General features: G+C 40.2%; 1 protein-coding gene across 2 annotated transcripts in view; it reads right to left on the bottom strand.

Moving 5' to 3' along the window:
- Positions 1 to 957: 957 nt before the first annotated feature.
- The window catches only part of LOC128705315 (transmembrane protein 104 homolog), a gene marked incomplete at its 3' end in the record, with an annotated part of 171,237 nt that continues 152,046 nt past the window's right edge, over positions 958 to 20,148 (bottom strand). The window contains 2 exon segments of one of the 2 annotated variants that reach the window (XM_070095982.1): positions 958 to 1,078; positions 13,011 to 13,320. In XM_070095982.1, coding sequence (XP_069952083.1) covers positions 958 to 1,078; positions 13,011 to 13,320 — 431 coding nt within the window. 2 annotated transcript variants of the gene reach the window in all.

Here is a 20,148-nt window from a genome sequence, read left to right as displayed (position 1 = left end):
AAAATCATACAAGAAATATATTACGTACATAACATATAAACATAATACATACACCCACAATAGAACAAAATTGACTTAAATATGAGATGTGGTAGCCAGGCAGCTTGTATAAGTGATGGTAAGAATTACGTTTTCTCTAGTCCAACATCAGAGAAAATGTGTACACTATGGTATTACTGGAGATAACTAGAAAAATATTCCTTTCGTAAGACTTCACTCGTAGTGCTATTCGCTCTAAAAATGGTGTGTTGCATGAGAACAGCAGTGTTGCTGTTATTTATTCTACTGCACCAACATGAAGACAACTTGTACACAAGGTAAGGTGCTTGTATTGTAGTAAATGCTTCATAAATATATGCAGGAATGAACTTGTATGAACCAAAACATATACCAATCCAGAGATTTACCATGATGAGAGAGATGTGCAATACATAGGTACCTTTATTACTGAAATATTTAATCTGAGTAGCAGGCTTCTTCAGTCAAATCCAGGCAGGCATAACACTGAAGACAGTACAAGCACCTACATACAACTGAAGAAGCCCAATGAATAGGCAAAACATTTCAGCAATAAAGATACCCAAGTGTTGCATATGTCTTATTCACTGACTTGTCAATACTGCATACCATCAATTATATAATACAGATGTAACAAGAACACATATTCACTACATATGGACAGTTGAGAAACAGAGTCAGTTGACCAACTTCACCCTTTTCCCTATATGAGGCAAATATTAAACAAAGTGCAATCCTGTAAAATGTCTGTAATAATGATACTATTAGTGGAAGACTTTTAAAGAAGCCGAAAAATATGATAGCAACTCTTAGAATAATTTCTGTAGAACCATCAAATGAAGGAGAAAGAGGAGAGGAGGTGGAGGAAAGGGAGAGAGGAAGAGAAGGGTATAAATGAAGGAGGGACAGAGTAGAAAAGTGATGGAAGATATTGCTCACCAGTTATAAGTGGAGACTCCTCTTCATGGTCATCAGGATCTTCAGAGGTGTCGGTGGAGCGCTGGTCAGCCTCAGCGTTCTCTAAGGTTCGGTTCACCAGTTCATCTGCCACTTGGCCACGCTGTAACATAATCTCAAGTTTAATCACCTTCCGCTTCTATTCTTCACTACCGTCCCATTGTTGCAACATCAGTAGCATAGCAACAATTTCATTCCGAAGGGAATTTAGCCATGATTTCAATCTGGGTGGGCCTTAAAAATGGTAAGATGTTGAAAATATCAAGGAAATCATCTTTAAATTCATATAATTTTCAATGTGTAAATTTTTAAATTATCACGCTTTTGTGGTCACTTGTCAATAAATATAATTAAAATATGCCATAAATTAAAAAAGAAAAGAAAAAATATTTTCTACTGGGGGCTTCAGCTACCTTAGCCTCTCCCCCCTGTGACTGTGCTGCTATGCAATACAGCTCAATAGAGTTGCTCTAAATTTAAGATGCACACAAGGTGCATACACAGGGTAGCATGTATCAATAAGTGTGTACAGTGGAACCTCAGTCATCGAACTTAATTCATTCCAGATGACAGTTCAATGACCAAAATGGTCGACAACCAAACCAATTTTTCCCATGAAGAATAATGTAAATAGAATTCATTCATTCCAGACCGAAAATGACAATATAATAATTTATTAATAATAATGTATGCACTAACTATTACATAAAATAATGTATAAAATACAGCACAGGGAAACTGTAAAAATAAATACTAAATGAAAATTTAACTGAAATACTGTATAGTAAATGAAAATTTAACTGCTTCTTACCTGTCACAGAAGACTTAATGGCATTCTGGAGGCTGGAGGTGGGGGACAGGAGATGTTACTGCTTGGAAGGAGAGTCACCTTCTATTAATGTCAGGCAAGTGTCCTTCTGGTGTTGTTTCTCTTCTTTGCCTCTTTTCACTACTAACACATTGTTCTGGCTCACTGCTTCTTTGTCTCACTAAACACCTGACCAGTGAGGTTTCAGGTTCCGTTTTAACATTTGTCTGAACTGAGACATTACAGCATCATTGTACATGTTAGACTGATGGATGGCCACTGCTTTGTCTGGATGGTATTTTTCAGCAAACTCCTGCACTTCATGCAATTTAGCATACATTCCCTTGACAAGTGCAATGGGTACATCATCCCTTCCCTCCTTTTCCTCTGGTAACAGCTCCTCTGCTGCAATCTGATGCTGTTCCTTCTTAAGGTCTACAAGTTCTTCTGTGGTGAGGAGTTCAATTCAGTGCTCCTCCACCAACTCTTCCACATCATCTTCAGTCACCTCTACACCCAAGGTCTTCCCCAGGGACACAATATCCTCTACCAGCTCAGGCTCATCTTCAAAGCCTTCAAAATTCCTGGCTGAAACAAAGTCAGGACACAATTTCTTCCATGACGACTGCATGGTCCTGGAAGACACATCCCCACAGGCTTTGTCTATAAGCCTCAAGCAGGTGAAGATAATGAAATGGTCCTTCCAGACCTCCCTGAGGGTTAAATTTGTTTCTGAAGTGACTTCAAAGCATCTTACAAAAAGTGTTTTGGTGTAGAGTTTCTTCAAGTTAGAAATGACTTGCTGGTCCATGGGCTGGATGAGAGGAGTGGTTTTTTTAACTTCACAGTTAAAAAACTGAACTCCTCCAGCAACTTGTTTTCCAAGCTTGGAGGGTGAGCAGGAGCATTATCCATAAGTAAAAGGGCCCTGAGTGGCAGTTGTTTTTAATGAGGTATTTTTTTGACAGTGGTAGCAAAGACCTCATGAACCCACTCAATAACAAATTGCCTTGTTACCCAAGCCTTTGTCTTGGCCCTCCACATTACAGCTAATTTGCTTTTCATGATGTTGTTCTTAAAAACTCGTGCATTTCCGGAATGATAAACAAGTAAGGGCATCAGTTTCAAATCCCAATTTGCATCACCACAGAGTAACAGAGTGAGCCAGTCTTTAATTGGCTTGTGTCCTGGCACTGACTTTTCCTCTTCAGTTAAATAGGTCCTCTTGGGCATTGTCTTCCAGAAGAGGCCTGTCTTGTCACAATTAAACACTTGTTGGAGAAAAAATCCCTCAGCCTCTACGTACTCTTGGAATTCAGTAACATACTTTTCAACAGTCCCTTTGTCAACACTGGCAGCCTTCCCATGCCTAGCCACACTTTGAATGCCACTTTTCTTAAAATTATCAAACCAACCCTTACTTGCCTTGAAGGATTGCATTTCAGCACTTGTTCCAGGTTTTTTTTTCAGGAGGTCATCATGCAACTGCCTCACTTTTTCACAAATAATGGCCTCTGAAACACTATCACCATGTAATTGTTTTTTACTTATCCACTTCAACAAGAATTTTTCAACCTCTTCAATAATTTGTGGCCTTTGTCTTGATATTACTTTTGCACCTTTTGTAGGGTCAGCTGCTTTAATTTTTTCCCTTTGGCACAGTATCATGCTAATGGAAGACTTTAATTTACCAAAAAGTTTTGTATATCAACCACACGGAGTCTATCTTCTTCACACTTTCAAATAACTTCCTTTTTAAACTCAATAGTGCTTTTCACAACTTTTCTTTTTGCTGTCATCTCTTAATCCTTCTTTGGACCCATGATGGTTTATCAGACCGTCACGTTAGCCACTGGACCAGCTAGCCACAATAAGATTCGTCCAACTAGGTACATTTCTACACCATAGGAAGGTTAGCATAGGCACCACTGTGACCACAAATGCAAGTTTTTACAGACAAATCTCCAGCTAGCGTGGCCGTGACGAACTCTAGCTCAAGTCCCCTCAAAGCCGTAAAAACTTGCATTTGTGGTCACAGTGGTGCCTATGCTAACCTTCCTATGGTGTAGAAATATACCTAGTTGGACGAATCTTATTGTGGCTAGCTGGTCCAGTGGCTAACGCGACAGTCTGGAGTTTTGAGATTCTCTGATCGCGAGTTTTATCCCCGCCCGTGGTGGTTTGTTTGCAATCGTGTCATTACGATTTCATGAGTCATGTTAACAGCTTTGAGGGGACTTGAGCTAGAGTTCGTCACGGCCACGCTAGCTGGAGATTCGTCTGTAAAAACTTGCATTTGTCGTCACAGTGGTGCCTATGCTAACCTTCCTATGGTGTAGAAACATACCTAGTTGGACGAATCTTATTGTGGCTAGCTGGTCCAGTGGTTGACACGATGGTCTGGAGTTCTGAGACTCCCTGATCGCGGGTTCTATCCCCACCCGTGGTATGGTTTGGTTTATCTCACAATAAAAAAAAATTGCACCAAAACTGCAAAATAATAAGATCACAAATGCACAGCAAGAGATCAAGAGATATTTACAGTACACACCTTAGTGGCTATACTGACTGAGACCCACACTATGGACTCTGTCTGGTGAACATGTGATCCAAGTATTGCTGGTCAAAGACCAAGACCATAAACGAAAACCAAATCAATCAAATTAATTCAAAAACCGATTTGTTTGACAACTAGTCCGTTTGACAACCGAGGTTCCACCGTATATACATTCTCATTCAAATTTATGATTTGATATGTCTCATCAACATAGATACTCTGTATGCACCAGGGACAATAATAATACTGTATTTCCTCACAAAAATACAGAGAAGCATAAAAATGCTATTTTAAACCAATTCCAATGCCCAAATCAGCCTAATTCCTTATTATTTTGATAGTAAGCTTTCCACTCTATCAACTGAGAACTAAAAATGATCACACAATCCACTGCTAGACTACCCCCCCCCCCATTCTTCAAGGACCTAAACCTACTCACTATACAAAACATTCACTAGTACTATTGTGCAACCTACATTTACAGAACAATCAGTTCTAATATAAATCCAGACCTGCAACACTTTCTTGACAGATGCAACATGACTCATAGAAGCAACACTAGGCACAAAAACCTCTACGACATTCCCTGTGTCAGGCTAAATCTTACCAAAAATTCATTGTACGTAAAAGGGCCCAAAATCTGGAACTCCCTGCCAGAAATCTCCAGAACCACTGGCACAGATAGCATCTTTAAAACTGCAGTTAAAAAACACCTTATCTCCTTAACCTATCCCAGCCTATCATAAATACATATGTAAAAACTATACATGTAATTGTTCAATATCATTAACATAGGTAAAACTCTCTCATCAATATAATCGATATATTCTTACTCTCAATATCTGTATTCATCTCAAATGTTAATCACTCCATTGTGGCCGCCTAAGGTTAACCCTTTGACTGTCGCAACCCCAAATCCTGAGGTGTCTCCTGGTGTAGAAAAATATTTGAAAAAAAAAAAAAAAATCTTATGAAATGATAGAGAATCTTTTCCCAATGATAATAACAGCAAAAGTACAAAATTTGATGGAAAACTTACAGAATTACGCTCTCGTGAAGTTAGCGCCCTCAGTGATATTTACGAATTGGCAATTTCGCCCACTTTGAGCCCTATTTTTGGCTAATTTCATTGTTCCAGTCGACCAAACTCATAGCTATTTCTTTAGAACTCCAATTGTTCTATCGATTGAGTACAAGAAACTGCCCATTTATTGATTTCAACTACTCAATAAAGTGGTCAGAAATTGGCAATTTGGCCAATTTCACACAAATTAAAAAATATGCGAATTTCAAAATAGGGTCCAGAATGAACACTGCAGACATTCCTGGCTCTAAAATAACATTTTCTTTGTTCATCAGTCACATCTCCAGGCCCCTCTGATATTACTCTTGCTTTCTATTTTGAATTGCTATTCAAACAAAATATAGAAGATTTACCGTTATGCAGACTACTGCAATATTGTAATAATTGTATAAGTAATGTCACCTCATTCATGACTGCATATTAGAATGGCTAGTTGGACATTTATTGGACAATTTGTTTACTCTTGAACATCGGCAAAAATCAAACATTTCCCTTACTTTGAGCTCCATTTCAAGGTCCTTTTCATAGTAAAACCAACCAAAATCACCCCCATTTCTATAATATGTTTCCAATTCTATCAAATGTGACTACAAAAATGAGAATATAACCATAAAAACTATACGAAAATACACCTCAAATTCGGCGTTTTAATCCAAAAACACGGTCAGAGTTTTTTTTTTCTCATTATGCACTGCTTGCTGCAGGATTTTTTTTATACTGCACACACTGACCACAGAGACCCATTCTCTCACATGTGGGCCTACCAGCTTTCTCCCGCTTGATTTGAAGCCACTAAAATTCAAGTTAGAGGAAATATTAAATATGTTCAGATATTCCAGAGGACTGGTACAGCTCCCCTACAAACCCTTGTTTGTTTTATGAGTTTTTAAAAGGTCTGATTCAATTAATAAATTACTGTAAATCATGAGCAATCTTTCCTGGTTATATTTTATTATCCAAGAAAAAGTAAACCTTTCATTTTTCTGTGAATAAGAATTCAAAATGGAAGGCAAATATAATAGAGGAGAGGCCTGGGGATGTGACTGATGAACAGAGGAAATGTTGTTTTAGTTCCAGCAATGTTACTATTATTTATTTTGGAGTATTTTTAAATTGTTATTTTTTAATTTTATATAAAACTGGCCAGATTACCGATTTCTGTGCACTTTATAGAATACATGTATATGAAATAGTAGAATGGGTGGTTTCTTGTGCTCAGTCAATAGAATGGAGGGCATATTAGTGAAACAGCTAAGAATTTGGCCAAAAGGAACAGGAATTGCCGTAAAATCAGACTCAAAGTAGGCGAAATCGCCAATGCATAAATTGTGCCAAGACTGCTAACTTTCTGCTTAATTCCGAAAATTTTCTATCAAATTTTGTACTGTTGGTGTAATTACTGTTAGAAAAAGATTCTCTACCACTTTAGCAGATAAAACTTTTTTTTTTTTTAAAAAGTGGACACTGAGAGCAACTTTCATTTCCGGGGTATGGACAGTGAAAGAGTTAAAATTACTCTGCGTCCATTTTTCTGGTGGTCATGAAAGTTACATATTCCCGTAACTTTCACTACCCACAAGACCCATATCATGCACAATGAACATATATCCACCTGTTGTATGCAACACAATACCTACACTAACAGTGTTATTAGTACAAGGTTTACAAAACATGTTTACACAACATAAACACACAGATACAAATGCTTTAAATTACTAGTGTTCTAACACTAATGTACATATATTCAGGCACTGGTCATGTTGCTAGAGCTGTTACAGTGTGTATGGAAGTACTTGAAAAACTTCTCCATACATAAAGGTGTTTTACACCATTGAGTATAGGCATAAACGTTTGAACAGTAGTTGTGTGAAACACTGGGGTGGGTGTGTGTGTGTATTTGTGTTTGTGTTTGTGTGTGTGTGTGTGTGTGTACTAAATACAGTGGACCCCCGGTTAACGATTTTAATCCGTGCAAGAGGGGTAATTGTTATGCGAAATAATCGTTATGTGAATGAATTTTCCCCATAAGAAATAATGGAAATAAAATTAATCCGTGCAAGACACCCAAAAGTATGAAAAAAAAAAAATTTTACCACATGAAATGTTAATTTTAATACCCACAAACTGAAAAAGGCATGCACACTTACATGACACTTACTTTTATTGAAGATCTGGTGATGATTGATGGGATGGGAGGAGGGGAGAGCATTATCTTCTTACTGTTTAGAAGGGGAATCCCCTTCCATTAGGACTTGAGGTAGCAAGTCCTTTTCTGGGGTTACTTCCCTTCTTCTTTTAATGCCACTAGGGCCAGCTTCAGAGTCACTGGACTTCTTTCGCACAAGATATCTGTCCATAGTGGCCTGTACCTCTCGTTCCTTTATGACTTCCCTAAAGTGTTTCACAACATTGTCAGTGTACAGGTTGCCAACACGGCTTGCAATAGCTGTGTGAGGGTGATTTTCATCCATGAAGGTTTGCACTTCAAGCCACTTTGCACAGATTTCCTTAAACTTTGTAGTAGGCAACTTCTTCAATTTCTCTCTCCCCTCCTCTGAACCAGTTTCCCCAGGTCTGGCCTCTTGCTCTTGAAGTTGATCTATCAGCTCATCAGTGGTTAGTTCTTCATTGTCCTCCTCCACCAACTCTTCCACATCCTCCCCACTAACCTCCAACCCCAAGGACTTTCCCAATGCCACAATGGATTCCTCAACTGGCATAATCATCTCAGGGTTAGCCTCAAACCCTTCAAAATCCCTTTTGTCTACACATTCTGGCCACAGTTTCTTCCAAGCAGAGTTCAAGGTCCTCTTAGTCACTTCCTCCCAAGCCTTACCTATAAGGTTTACACAATTGAGGATATTAAAGTGATCTCTCCAAAACTCTCTTAGAGTCAGTTGAGTTTCTGAGGTCACTACAAAGCACCTTTCAAACAGAGCTTTTGTGTACAGTTTCTTGAACTTGGAAATAACCTGCTGGTCCATGGGCTGCAGGAGAGGAGTGGTATTAGGAGGCAAAAACTTCACCTTAATGAAGCTCATGTCCCCATAAAGTCGCTCTGCCACGTCTGTAGGATGACCAGGGGCATTGTCTAACACCAGGAGGCACTTAAGTTCTAATTTCTTTTCAGTTAGGTAATCTTTCACATTGGGGGCAAATGCATGGTGTAACCAGTTATAGAAAAATTCCCTAGTGACCCATGCCTTACTGTTTGCCCTCCACAGCACACACAAATTATCCTTGAGGACATTCTTTTGCCTGAACGCTCTGGGAGTTTCAGAGTGATACACTAATAAAGGCTTCACTTTGCAATCACCAGTAGCATTGGAACACATGAGAAGAGTAAGCCTGTCTTTCATAGGCTTATGTCCTGGGAGTGCCTTTTCCTCCTGAGTAATGTAGGTCCTGCTTGGCATTTTCTTCCAGAACAGGCCTGTTTCATCACAATTAAACACTTGTTCAGGTTTCAGTCCTTCAGTTTCTATGTACTCCTTGAATTCCTGCACATATTTTTCAGCCGCTTTGTGGTCCGAACTGGCAGCCTCACCATGCCTTATCACACTATGGATGCCACTACGCTTTTTAAATCTCTCAAACCAACCTTTGCTGGCCTTAAATTCACTCACATCATCACTAGTTGCAGGCATTTTTTTAATTAAATCCTCATGCAACTTCCTAGCCTTTTCACATATGATCGCTTGAGAGATGCTATCTCCTGCTATCTGTTTTTCATTTATCCACACCAATAAGAGTCTCTCAACATCTTCCATCACTTGCGATCTTTGTTTCGAAAACACAGTTAAACCTTTGGCAAGAACAGCTTCCTTGATTGTCTTTCTGGTGCCCACAATAGTAGCGATGGTTGATTGGGGTTTCTTGTACAGCTTGACTAGGTCGGCTATACGCACTCCACTTTCATACTTATCAATGATCTCTTTCTTCATTTCTATAGTAATTCTCACCCTTATTGGTGTAGGGTTGGCACTAGAAGCTTTCTTGGGGCCCATGGTCACTTATTTTCCAGAAACAGCACCGAAAACACTGTAATAATACGAAATATTCCGAGTGTATGCTTGGATGTTACCGCGGAGGCTGGCTGGTAAACAATGGCACGGGCGGCACATGTGAGGCTGGCTGAGGGCGCACATTGGACGCGTCTCAGACGAAAATCGGTGAGCGGGTTTTTAATCGGTATGCGCGGCAAAAAATTTGCGATTAAAGTAAGCGGTATGCGGAATAATCGCTATGTGATGCCATCGTTATGCGGGGGTCCACTGTATAGCATTCCTACAATGCACTGTGGGGCCCATTTTTTTTTTTTGTATATGCATACATTTACCATACAGACCCATTCTCTCTTATGTAGGCCTACCAGGCCTCTTCTACTAAATTTAAAACCCTGCCTTGGTGGGAATCGGCCGATGTGTTAATAAAAAAAAAAATGAAAGAATTTAGGAGTAGATCTACACCGGAGACCCCAGAATCAATGCTGTAGTACTACATGATGGCCACTGAAATGGTTATATGCTGGTCAGTATCACTCGGAGGAAAGACTGGATTAATTTTTGCATGAATAAGTTCTAATTTGCTTTTTCTTATGGAAGAAATTTGGAAAACTGAAATACAGTGGACCTTCAGATAACAATTTTAATCTGTTCTTGAGAGCTTGTCCTTAACCAATTTTATCATTAGCCAAATTAATTTTCCCCATAAGAAATAATGGAAATCCAATTAATCCGTTACAGATAGCCAAAAGCATTAAAAAAATCATTTTTTTACATGTAATATACATGGCACTTACCTTTATTGAAGAGTATTGATGAGTAATGAGACACTGTTTTTCTTGAACACTCTGGGATTTTCAGAGTGATATATGAGTACAGGCTTCACTTTGCAATCCCCACTAGCATTACAACAAAACATGAGAGTTAGCCTGTTTTTCATAGGTTTGAGTTCTGGGAGTGCCTTTTCCTCCTGAGTAATGTAGGTCCTGTTTGGCATTTTCTTCCATAACAGGCCTATTTTGTCACAACTGAACACTTGTTGGGGTTGGAATTTTTCAGCTTCGCCATGCCTTATCACACTATTTATGCCACTACGATTCTTAAATCTCTCAAACCAACCTTTGCTGGCCTTAAATTCACCAATATGAGCACTAGTTCCAGGCATTTTTTCCTGTTCACCTGGGTGTAAGTCGACTGGTGTGGGTCGCATCCTGGGGGACAAGATTAAGGACCCCAATGGAAATAAGTTAGACACTCCTTGATGACACACTGACTTTCTTGGGTTATCCTGGGTGGCTAACCCTCTGGGGTTGTTTCTCAGTAATTGTTTCTCGTTAAGCCAAACCAACAACACTCTCACCACATCTTCGAGTAGTACAGCTGACGGTGGTGCAGCAGCAGCTGACATTGGTGCAGCAGCAGCTAACAGTGGTGCAGCAGCAGCTGACAGTGGTGCAACAACAGCTGACGGTGGTTCAGCAGCAGCTGACCGTGGTACAGCAGCAGCTGATGGTGGTGCAGTAGCAGCAGACAGTGGTGCAGCAGCAGCCGACGGTGGTGCAGCAACAGCTGACTGTGGTACAGCAGCAGCTGATGGTGGTGCAGCAGCAGCAGACAGTGGTGCAGCAGCAGCCGACGGTGGTGCAGCAACAGCTGATGGTGGTGCAGCAACAGCTGATGGTGGTGCAGCAGAAACAGCAGCTGACCGTGGTACAGCAGCAGCTGGTGGTGCAGTAGCAGCTGACCGCTGACCGTGGTACGACAGTATTTCGATAGTATTTTGATAGTACAGTGGACCCCCGCCTTACGATATTAATCTGTTCCTGAGAGCTCATCGTAAGCCAAAATTATCGTAAGGCGAATTAATTTTCCCCATAAGAAATAATGGAAATCAAATTAATCCGTGCAAGACACCCCAAAGTATGAAAAAAAAATTTTACCACATGAAATATTAATTTTAATACACACAAACTGAAGAAGACATGCACAATTACTACTCTACTAAGACTAGAATACATGACACTTACCTTTATTGAAGATCTGGTGATGAGTGATGGGATGGGAGGAGGGGAGAATGTGGAAGTTATTGTTTAGAAGGGGAATCCCTTTCCATTAAGACTTGAGGTAGCAAGTCCTTTTCTGGAGTTACTTCCCTTCTTCTTTTAATGCCACTAGGACCAGCTTGAGAGTCACTGGACCTCTGTCGCACAACAAATCTGTCCATAGAGCTCTGTACCTCCTGTTCCTTTAAGACTTTCCTAAAATGGGCCATAACATTGTCATTGTACAGGTTGCCAACACGGCTTGCAGTAGCTGTGTCAGGGTGATTTTCATCCATAAAGGTTTGCAGTTTAACCCACTTTGCACACATTTCCTTAATCTCTTTTTTCAATTCCATACTAATTCTCGCCCTTTTTACCACAGGGATGGCACTAGAAGCTTTCTTGGGGTCCATGGTGACTTATATTGCAGTTACAAGCACTAAAAACACTGGGATAATGTGAAATGTACCGAATGTATGCGTAGATGCGACTGCACTGGCTGGCTTGTAAACACTGGCGCTGAGGCCACACGTGGGATGCATCCCGGACAAATCACGTAAGGCGAGTTTTTTATCATGAGGCAAGGCAAAATTTTTGCGTTCAAATGCTTCATATGACGGATTTAACGTAAGGCGATGCGTTCGTAAGGCGGGGGTCCACTGTATTTCGATAGTATTTCTCACCCTTTTTACCACAGGGTTGGCACTAGAAGCTTTCTTTGGGCTCATGAAGGTTTATTTAGCAGTTACAGGATTAAAAACAATGGAATAATACAAAATGTATCGAATGTATGTGTGGAACTGTCCGCCCTGGCTTGTAAACAATGGCACACTAGCTGAAGGCAGGGTAGCTGAGGTGCTCAGGCCGGACGGACAGGCGGACATCTTTGGGACGAATGTCCCAAACCGAGTTTTTCATTGTTGGCCGAGCCAATATTTTTACGCAAAGACGCATCGATATCCGATTTTATCGCTAGCCAATATCATCATTACCCAAGGGTCCATTGTACTGCTTTTTACGTGTTAAATTGTGTCACACCTGATTACAAATCATCAATGCTTATAACTTGATAATACAACTTCTGAGAAGCTTCAAGTTTAATCTGCTAGTATATGTTAGAATACTGGTCTCATTAAGGTAACAACAGAATGCCTCTTCAGTTCAGCTTCAAAATTGGTATTTCTTAGTGGAAGGTTTGGGTCGTGTATATCCTAACATATTATTTTTAATGAAGAAATTTTGATATTAGTTTTCATATGATGACTTGTAAATCTTTCTTTTAATTTGCTTCATATCTTCAAAGCTAATGTTTAACTGCATTACAAACTTATGCTGCATTCTGAACTATACTAATCATGTTCAGTGAGGTAGAGAGGACTAGGGTTATGCAATAGAGTTATACCTTGTTTAGATTGCACAGCAACAGAAATACATCTAGTTATTAGTATTACTATAAGAGAAAGGAGGAGAAGAAAAACACAAGTAACAAAGAGTACAATAATTAGAGACAACAGAGAGAGGACTTAAGGGGCACAAATACCAAGATGGAGGCCACTGAAGTGAGTGTGTTGTTAGCAGCATCCTGGGGGCATGGTGAGGCAGTACTGGCAGTACAGGTGGCAGTGAAGGTGGAAGCAGAAATGGTGGTGGTGGTGCATAAAGACTGTAAGAGAGTATCTGCTGGTGGTGATGGAGGTGGGGATATGTGTTGTAAGTGGTGGTTTTGAAAACGAAGGTGATGGTCTGGGGAGGAGGCAAAAGGCACCTTCTTCAGCTGCTTCATCCGTCTCCAGTGGTTGATGGCGTTGGCGCAGGCCATGCACTCCACTACCCACGTTGTTGTCATGTAGCTGCAACAAATAAAAAGTACAATTAAATTCAAAATTCAAATTCCTTATTTATTTTATGCAGAATACAGATAATGTAGTTTACATGAAATAAAAGATTAGGCACAAATGAAAGCCTTCAGCACAGAGGCAAGCCATGACCAGGTTAAGATTTGTTGGAGCATCAAGGATCCCCCAAGGGTCCCTGCCCCTAAAACATTATTGTCAAATAGAACACACTGATGTTATTCTATAAAGTGTCAACTCAGTTTTGCATTTTTTCCTACAAACTATATAAACTTATATGAAAGTCAAAAATAAATGAATGTTTGCAAAGTACAGTGCAGTAATATGTCCAGATTACCCACAGCTCTTCTCTTAGAGGGGTCCCTTTTGCATGGGGAGGCCCCTGTGCATGTCAAACCTAGGGAGGCCCCTTCCCATGGGAAGCCTGGGGCCCCATTAACATGGGAAGCCTAGGAGTAAGGCCCCTTTTATATGAGAAGCCTAGGGGGCACCTTTGGCATGGGGAGCCTAGGGGAGCCGTTCGGCATGGGGAGCCTAAGGCTAGTGTTCCACCCGCCTTCAATTCGGCAGAGAATACAACTGGCAATTACTTATTGTCATACAAAAAGTACGAAACCCTTATAAATAATTTGTTTCAACATAAATACCTTAAGGCAAGATGGGTAATATTCAGCAGGAAGCTTCACACTATGGAGGAAGGCACAGCGCCATGAAAGAAATCACTAATGCATTAGAAATCTACATTATATCATTTTACAGTTTTATGTATACATGTACTGTATAAAATAATGAAGAAAGTGAAAATAAATTGACTATTTATTTTATTCTTTTAAGCTAATGTTGACTCACTCCACTATGAGCTTTAACACTTTCAGGGTTGAGAAGTCCTCTCCTAAAGTTGTTCTTGGGGTCAAATTTTTTTGGAAAAAATTTTTTTTTTTCTTATGAAATGATATAGAATCTTTTCCCGATCATAATGACACCAAAAGTATGAAATTTGATGGAAACTTACGGAATTATGCTCTCGTGAAATTAGCGGTCTCGATGATGTTTACGCATCGGCGATTTCGCCCACTTTGAGCCTTATTTTCGGCCAATTCCAGTGTACTAGTCGACAAAAATCATAACTATTTTCCTAGAACTCCATTTTTTTCTATCGAATGAGTACAAGAAACCACCCATTTACCGATTTCAACTATCCAATAAAGTGGTCAGAAATTGGCAGTTTTGCCAATTTCACACAAATTTCAAAAGATATCAATATCCAAATAGGGTCCAGAAAAAACAAGACAGACATTCCTAGCACTAAAATAACATTTCCCCTGTTCATTAGTCACATCCCCAGGCCACTCTTACATTTCCTTTGCTTTCCACTTTGAATTTTTATTCTCACAAAAAATAGAAGATTTACTGTTATGCAGACTACTGCATTAGTAAAGAAATGGTAGAAACAATATCAGCGCATTTGTGAAACAATATTAAACTCACCAGTTGATGTGTATTGAACGCGTGGTATGAATTGTTTACTATTGAACTTTGGCAAAAATCGAACATTTCTGCTACTTTGAGCTCAATTTCAAGGTACTTTTCATTGTGAAACCAATCAAAATCATCTCAATTTCTGTAATATGTCTTCCATTTTATAAAATGAGACCAGGAAAACTAGAATATAACCATAAATACCATACGAAAATACAGTGCAAAGTTTTAAACCAAAAACACGGTCAAAGTTTTTTTTTCTCATTATGCACTGTGTGCTGCAGGATTTTCTTTATACTGTGCACACTGACCACATAGACTCATTCTTTCATATGTAGGCCTACCAGCTTTCTCTCGCTATATTTGAGGGTGCTAGAATTTACACGTACTAGTACGTCAATAACCCTGGTGCGTAAGACGTACTAGTACATCGGAAACCCTGAAAGGGTTAATTAGGCATACTAGTAAGTTTATTTAGGTACAGGTACACAAGTCCAACTTCATACATAGTTAAACATGTGCGTAAATTACCTAGGATAACCCCAAAAAAAGTAAAAGTGACTGATTTCCATTGGGTTCCAGAGATAATTCTGAAATAATCACTTTTCATTGTGAATTAAAGTCGCTCTCTTGCCTAGGCCAAAACAGAAGCCTTCTGTTTCATATTAGACTTACAGGGTCCCATTATGATCACTGGGAACCAAAATACAGTGGACCCCCGCATAGCGAACTTAATCCGTGCAAGAGGGCTGGTCGTTATGCGAAATGTTCGCTATGCGAATTAATTTTCCCCATAAGAAATAATGGAAATAAAATTAATCCGTGCAAGACACCCAAAAGTATGAAAAAAAAAATTTTTTACCACAAAAAAATGTTAATTTTAGTACACACAAACTGAAAAAGGCATGCACAATTACATGACACTTACTTTTATTGAAGATCTGGTGATGATTGATGGGATGGGAGGAGGGGAGAGAGAGTGTTAGTGTTTAGAAGGGGAATCCCCTTCCATTAGGACTTGAGGTAGCAAGTCCTTTTCCGGGGTTACTTCCCTTCTTCTTTTAATGCCACTAGGACCAGCTTGAGAGTCACTGGACCTCTGTCGCACAACAAATCTGTCCATAGAGCTCTGTACCTCCCGTTCCTTTACGATTTGTCTAAAATGGGCCACAACATTGTCATTGAAATAGTCACCAGCACGGCTTGCAACAGCTGTGTCAGGGTGATTTTCATCCATAAAGGTTTGCAGTTCAACCCACTGTGCACACATTTCCTTAATTTTTGAAGTAGGCACAATGGATTCCACAACTGGCATAGGCTTCTCAGGGTTAGCCCCAAACCCTTCAAAATCTTTCTTAATTTCCATACTAATTCTCACCCTTTTTACCACAGGGTTGGCACTAGAAGCTTTCTTGGGGCCCATGGTCACTTATTTTCCAGAAACAGCACCGAAAACACTGTAATAATACGAAATATTCCGAGTGTATGCTTGAATGTTACCGCGGAGGCTGGCTGGTAAACAATGGGACGGGCGGCACATGTGAGGCTGGCTGAGGCCGCACATTGGACGCGTCTCAGACGAAGGTCGCTGAGCGGGTTTTTGTCCACTATGCGGGGCAAAATTTTAGCGAACAAAGCGTTCGCTATGCGGATTGTTCGCTATGCAAGGCGTTCGCTATGCGGGGGTCCACTGTATAAGCTGTCAAACAATCCAACAATAAGGTCCAAAATGAGCTACAAGAGTGCAGGAAAATGCAGCCACCTACTGCAATGTGTGATCTTCCTGACATAAAATCAGCCTAGTAACGTTGTCTATAGGCTGTCTAGTGCAAGATAAAACATGAAACACTGAAATTTGTTGATGTCTTTTGTGAGCACAGAACAGAACACACTAGACCCTCCATCCCCAGCAATGCTACTGCTGCAATATGTGGTTGATATTCTGACATCAGTGCTGACCAAAATCAATAACATGCAACCTTCCTGAAAAGTTACACTCGAGGAAGAGAGGAACCGTCAACTCCCATTGCTGGACATCCTTCTAGGAAAAGGCAGAGATTAGCTAACCTTTACAAGGTTTTATCAGAGAACAGACCTTATAAAGTATGCAAAAAAAAACAAAAAAAAAAAACAGACAGACTGCAGAGGCTAAAAGTGGGTAGCAAGTGATGTTTTTCTCACCATGAGTTCAACTTGTGACCTCTCCCATGCTTGACCTCATGGTGCTTGTTTCCCTTATAAGGCAGTATATAGTCTCTGTGCATACAGTGAAACCTCAAATTTCGAACTTAATCCGTTCCAGGAGCCAGTTCTAAATTCGAAAAGTTTGAAAAACGAAGCAATATTTCCCATAAGAAATAACGGAAATACAGTGGACCCCCGCTTAACGATCACCTCCCAATGCGACCAATTATGTAAGTGTATTTATGTAAGTGCTTTTGTACGTGTATGTTTGGGGGTCTGAAATGGACTAATCTACTTTACAATATTCCTTATGGGAACAAATTCGGTCAGTACTGGCACCTGAACATACTTCTGGAATGAAAAAATATCGTTAACCGGGGGTCCACTGTACAACTAATCCGTTCCAGAAACCCAAAAATATTCACAAAAAAAATACATTTTATAGAGAATAATTATAGTTTTACATACACACAACAAATATAGTGTACAATTATGTATTAATAAATTTAAATAAACATAAAATAACATTTTTACTTACCTTTATTGAAGATTGGTGATGGCATCTGGAAGATAGGGAGGAGGAGAGAGGGAGATGGGGTTAGTGTTTGGAAGGGGAATCCCCCTCCATAAGGACTTTAGGTATCAAAGAATAGAAGCGATGGTTGACTTGCTTTTCCCATACATTCTAGCAAGCTCAACAAGTTTCACACTACTCTCATACTTCTGTATTATTTCCTTCTTCACATCTATGGTGTTTCTCACTTTCTTTACCACAAGGGTACCACTAGCAAGTTTCTTTGGGCCCATGGTAGCTTATTTCACAGCCCCACAAGCACTAAACACAATGAATTAATCATAAAATGTTTGAATGAGAGCGCAGGTTAGTGTTCACTCAAGCATCAACAAAGCCAGACTGGCTCACGGCACCTACGTGGGGATGCGGACAGAGTGGGCTGGCGGACAGGTCCAGTACCCGGCGGTTCAAAAATAGTGGCGAGTTTGATAATAGGGACAAAGTTGGTTTTAAAAAAGCAGTCAATTTTCGAAGAGTTTGATAAGCGATACGTTCGAAATTTGAGGTTCCACTGTACAGTGGACCCCCGCATAACGATGGCATCACATAGCGATTAATCCGCATACCGCTTGTTTTAATCCCAAAAATTTTGCCTCACATACCGCTTAAAAACCCGCTCACCGATTTTCGTCCGAGACGCGTCCAATGTGTGGCCTGAGCCACGCTCACATGTTCCGCCGGTGGCATTGTTTACCAGCCAGCCTCCGCGGTAACATCCGAGCATACAATCGGAATATTTCATATTATTACAGTGTTTTCGGTGCTTTTTCTGGAAAATAAGTGACCATGGGCCCCAAGAAAGCTTCTAGTGCCAACCCTACAGCAATAAGGGTGAGAATTACAATAGAGATGAAGAAAAAGATCATTGATAAGTATGAAAGTGGAGTGCGTGTCTCCGAGCTGGCCAGGTTGTATAATAAACCCCAATCAACCATCGCTACTATTGGTGGTACAGCTGCTGCTGCTGCTGCACTGTCAGCTGCTGCTGCTGCTGTAGCATCGTCTGCTGCTGCTGTAGCATCGTCTGTTGCTGCTGTACCACCGTCAGCTGCTGCTGCTGCTGTAGCATCGTCTGCTGCTGCTGTAGCATCGTCTGTTGCTGCTGTACCACCGTCAGCTGCTGCTGCTGCTGCTGTAGCACCGTTGTTGGTGTGGCTTATTGAGAATACCAAGAAACAATTAACCCCAGAGGATTTGCCACCCAGGATAACCCAAAAAAGTCAGTGTCATCGAAGACTGTCTAACTTATTTCCATTGGGGTCCTTAATCTTGTCTCCCAGGATGCAACCCACACAAGTCGACTAACACCCAGGTGAACAGGGAAAAATGCCTGGAACTAGTGCTCATATTGGTGAATTTAAAGCCAGCAAAGGTTGGTTTGAGAGATTTAAGAATCGTAGTGGCATACACAGTGTGATAAGGCCTGTTCTGTAAGAAAATGCCAAACAGGACCTACATTACTCAGGAGGAAAAGGCACTCCCAGGACACAGTGTCTCATCAGTCATTGCTGCATCTTCAATAAAGGTAAGTGTCATTTATTCTTCATTTAGTAGACTAGTACATGCACAATATATACTGTGCATGTACTACTCTACTATTGTGCATGTATCCTTCTCTTTGTGTGTGGGAAAATGTATATTTCATGTGGTAAAAATTTTTTTTTCATACTTTTGGGTGTCTTGCACGGATTAATTTGATTTCCATTATTTCTTATGGGGAAAATTCATTCGCATACCGATTATTTCGCATAACAATTACCCCTCTTGCACGGATTAAAATCGTTATGCGGGGGTCCACTGTACTTGAAAGAGTAAAGACCTAGATGAAACATCCAATAAAGGTTTCTCTGCATTGTGTCTTTCTCACTACATGTTGACTTAAGCCACTGTTTATCCACTTGTACAGGACACCTACCAATAAACACAACCTATTGTACTTTCACTCATATCATGATACAAAGGACTATGAGAGGCAGTAAAACAATTATAAAAAAAAACTATAGACCAATATCACTAACCCCATACATTATTAAAATCCTTGATCAGGTCCTAAGAAGAAAGATTGTCAATTTCCTTGAACAACAACAATTATACAACCCAGGGCAGAATGAGTTTTGAGCAGTTTGCATCTATCTTTCATAACTGCTAGACCATTACCCCATGGTCTTAGATGCACTGAAAGACTAGCTAAAAGCTGATGCAGTGTACACTGATTTTGCAAAAAGCCTTCGACAAGTGCAACCATGTTGTGATAACACACAAATTGTGTGTAAAAGGCATAAATGAAAGAGTGAGCAGGTGGCTACAGAACTCAGAGTAGTATACAGAGTGAAGTCGGAAGCTAACACAGTGAAAAAAGCACTGTCCCTCAAGGCACAGTACTCAACCCACTTCTGTTTCTCATTCTTATATCCAACACATCTTGCTGATGACACCAGAATCTCTACGGTAGTGGCATCATTCGAAAACACAGTGAATCTTCAAATGGATATATGTCAAGCCACTAGTGCACCCTCATTTAGGATATTGCTCAGTGCTGATGGCCCCATTCAAAGAAGGAGAAATATTAGAGCTGGAACAAATACAGA

Source organism: Cherax quadricarinatus, chromosome 52 (genome assembly GCF_038502225.1).
Source record: "Cherax quadricarinatus isolate ZL_2023a chromosome 52, ASM3850222v1, whole genome shotgun sequence".
NCBI lineage: Eukaryota > Metazoa > Arthropoda > Malacostraca > Decapoda > Parastacidae > Cherax > Cherax quadricarinatus.
The sequence above is the reverse complement of the archived record's forward strand: the minus strand, read 5'-3'. Positions and strand labels throughout refer to the sequence as shown.